A 2,030-nucleotide genomic window follows, 5' to 3' on the forward strand; every position below is an offset into this window, starting at 1 on the left:
TCCTTGAAAACTACTTACTTCCTGAGTCTCACACGATCCCTGTAAAGAAAATGGGCTCTGGGCTTTTGCTTCATCCCTCAAAGCCCTGTTCTAGTCTAAACAGGGGCTCCCACTTAGCACCCTCCATACATAATGGCATGTAGTGCTGTGCTGTGTGATCAACCTATCTCCCTTAATAAACTGCAGATTCTCGAAGAGCAGGAGCATTTGCTTTCCAAACATGCAGTTTCTTGAAAAGGGGCTATCTCCACAGAAAGCCTTGTAAACCATCACATGAATGAACACTTGGATGAGACCTAGGTCAGGACATGGATCAGTATATAGACAGTTACATTGGTTTGTCTATATTTATGGTAAGACCTGAGGACAACCTGACCCTGAGCCCTAACCCTACCTGCTGTTGCGTGGCTCTGGGGTCACAGATGTTCATTCCGGCTTCTTCACAGAACCTCTTTGTCTCCACAGAGGATGCTGGCAGTTCAGTCTGCTCAACCAGCAGTTCTCTCTTCTCATTCAGCAAAATCTGTATATTGTTCTTCAATTGAGCTTGTTCACGTAGGAGCTGGGATTGCCTGATGCTGAACCCCAAACAAAAAATGGTAAATCCCAGGCAGCTTCTATTTGCCTGTCACTCCTGCAAGTCCAATAATCCCTTCAAGGGTCCTCATCCTTAGAAATCCCCAGAATAGAGCCACACTATACAAGTTAGCACCAATTAGAGGAGATCAAATCCAGAATCCACATTCCACATGAATCAAAGTACTTCTGAAAATCCTGACACTGAGACAGTTTATATAAATCAAGGAAGAAGAGATGGACCATAAGGGAGCTCGTATGACCATGATATGGTGAAACAATATTCACGTTTGGGGAAAGCCCCTCTGAAGGGTAGTTGAAGACCCAATAGCTGTACAATCTTTCCATGTGTTTCTCATGGATCACAGATCTTTAAATCTCCTGTCAGAGTCCTAGAGATTCAGAGTTGATTGATATTCCCATCATGGTGCAAACCTTTTCTATCTAGAGGATCTTTAACGGGGAAAATAACAATTGGAGGGTCTTCTACACCCCTCACATGTAGGACAACTGAGTCCAAGAGCTACAAATCCAAGACTCCTGCCAGGAGGCAGGCTTCTTGTTAAGAGTCAGACACTACAGAACCAGAGCCCTGACTTTGGTTCAATGTCATACAGGACAGGAGCATTCCCTGTCTAGTGCTGGGTTCTCATCTCTGTCAACGACTCACCGGTAGGAACTGTTCACTTGTATGAGCTCCTTGTACCTCTCCATGGCATCACTTATTGAGTTGGTCATCATTTGTATAGCCATCATTCTCATCTCATGTTCAGATTGAAGGACTGGCTATTCGACGTGCAGCCTGGGTTAGGTCATGGCCAAAGGAACAAATAACCATCTGAACTCATGATTTCAGAATTAGGTGAAATGTAAATAAAAAATATATAATAAAAAAGTTCAAATTCAAGGAATAGTGGAAGGGAAGAAAGTGGCAAACTCAAAAACCAGACCAAAGCCCAACAGTGAGACTCAATCCACAGAAAATATTTCTATGTAAATAAGCAAACATTTGTTTTGAAATAAGGACTCCTTGGAATCCTGAGAGATATGGTTCTGCAAAGACTCACTATATAGGAGGGGACAGAGCCTGAGAGCTGCCTGTTTGGGAATAACAACGGTCAAGATCACAGTGACCATTTCTAGGTCACAATAAATCATCCCTGGATAGTTAAAAAAATAAAAAACTAAAGATCAAAGCAGGTGAAACAAATTAGGTAAAATCAGACTGTTCTCTCTATTACTTAAACTCAGTATGTACCACATACTTGCTCCTTCAAAGTATTTGTACTGCTTAAGTTTATTATCCTGGGCACAGGACAACAGAGCCACGGTACCAGTTGGAGGGACCTGACCTTCAAGAGCTGGCCAGGTGAGCATGATGGAATTCACTAGTTTAGGAAGAAGATTCCTCCAGTCTGTGCCACAGCTTTGGGCCCAAGAGAAAGCTGTGATGA

At 42.9% G+C, this 2,030-nt stretch overlaps 1 protein-coding gene across 1 annotated transcript; it reads right to left on the minus strand.

The window, feature by feature from the left end:
* Window positions 1-290: 290 nt before the first annotated feature.
* Window positions 291-1,354, minus strand: LOC148003527 (disks large homolog 5-like). The gene is made up of 2 exons (XM_087568693.1): window positions 1,247-1,354; window positions 291-578 (listed from the first exon to the last, which is right to left on the minus strand). Exons 1-2 carry the CDS (start codon window positions 1,336-1,338, stop codon window positions 329-331), a joined length of 342 nt encoding a protein of 113 aa, XP_087424819.1. The 5' UTR covers window positions 1,339-1,354; the 3' UTR covers window positions 291-328.
* Window positions 1,355-2,030: the final 676 nt, after the last annotated feature.

The sequence above is a fragment of the Rattus norvegicus genome, chromosome 9 (assembly GCF_021556685.1).
Source record: "Rattus norvegicus strain SHRSP/BbbUtx chromosome 9, alternate assembly SHRSP_T2T, whole genome shotgun sequence".
Lineage (NCBI taxonomy): Eukaryota > Metazoa > Chordata > Mammalia > Rodentia > Muridae > Rattus > Rattus norvegicus.

What these genes read in the sequence shown, in the direction of transcription:
- LOC148003527 (XM_087568693.1), bottom strand. Translation starts at nt 1,338, where the DNA reads ATGAGAATGATGGCTATACAAATGATGACCAACTCAATAAGTGATGCC. An exon ending in CAAGTGAACAGTTCCTACCG is followed by an intron (nt 579 to 1,246) that starts GTGAGTCGTTGA and finishes TTTGGGGTTCAG; the next exon opens with CATCAGGCAATCCCAGCTCC.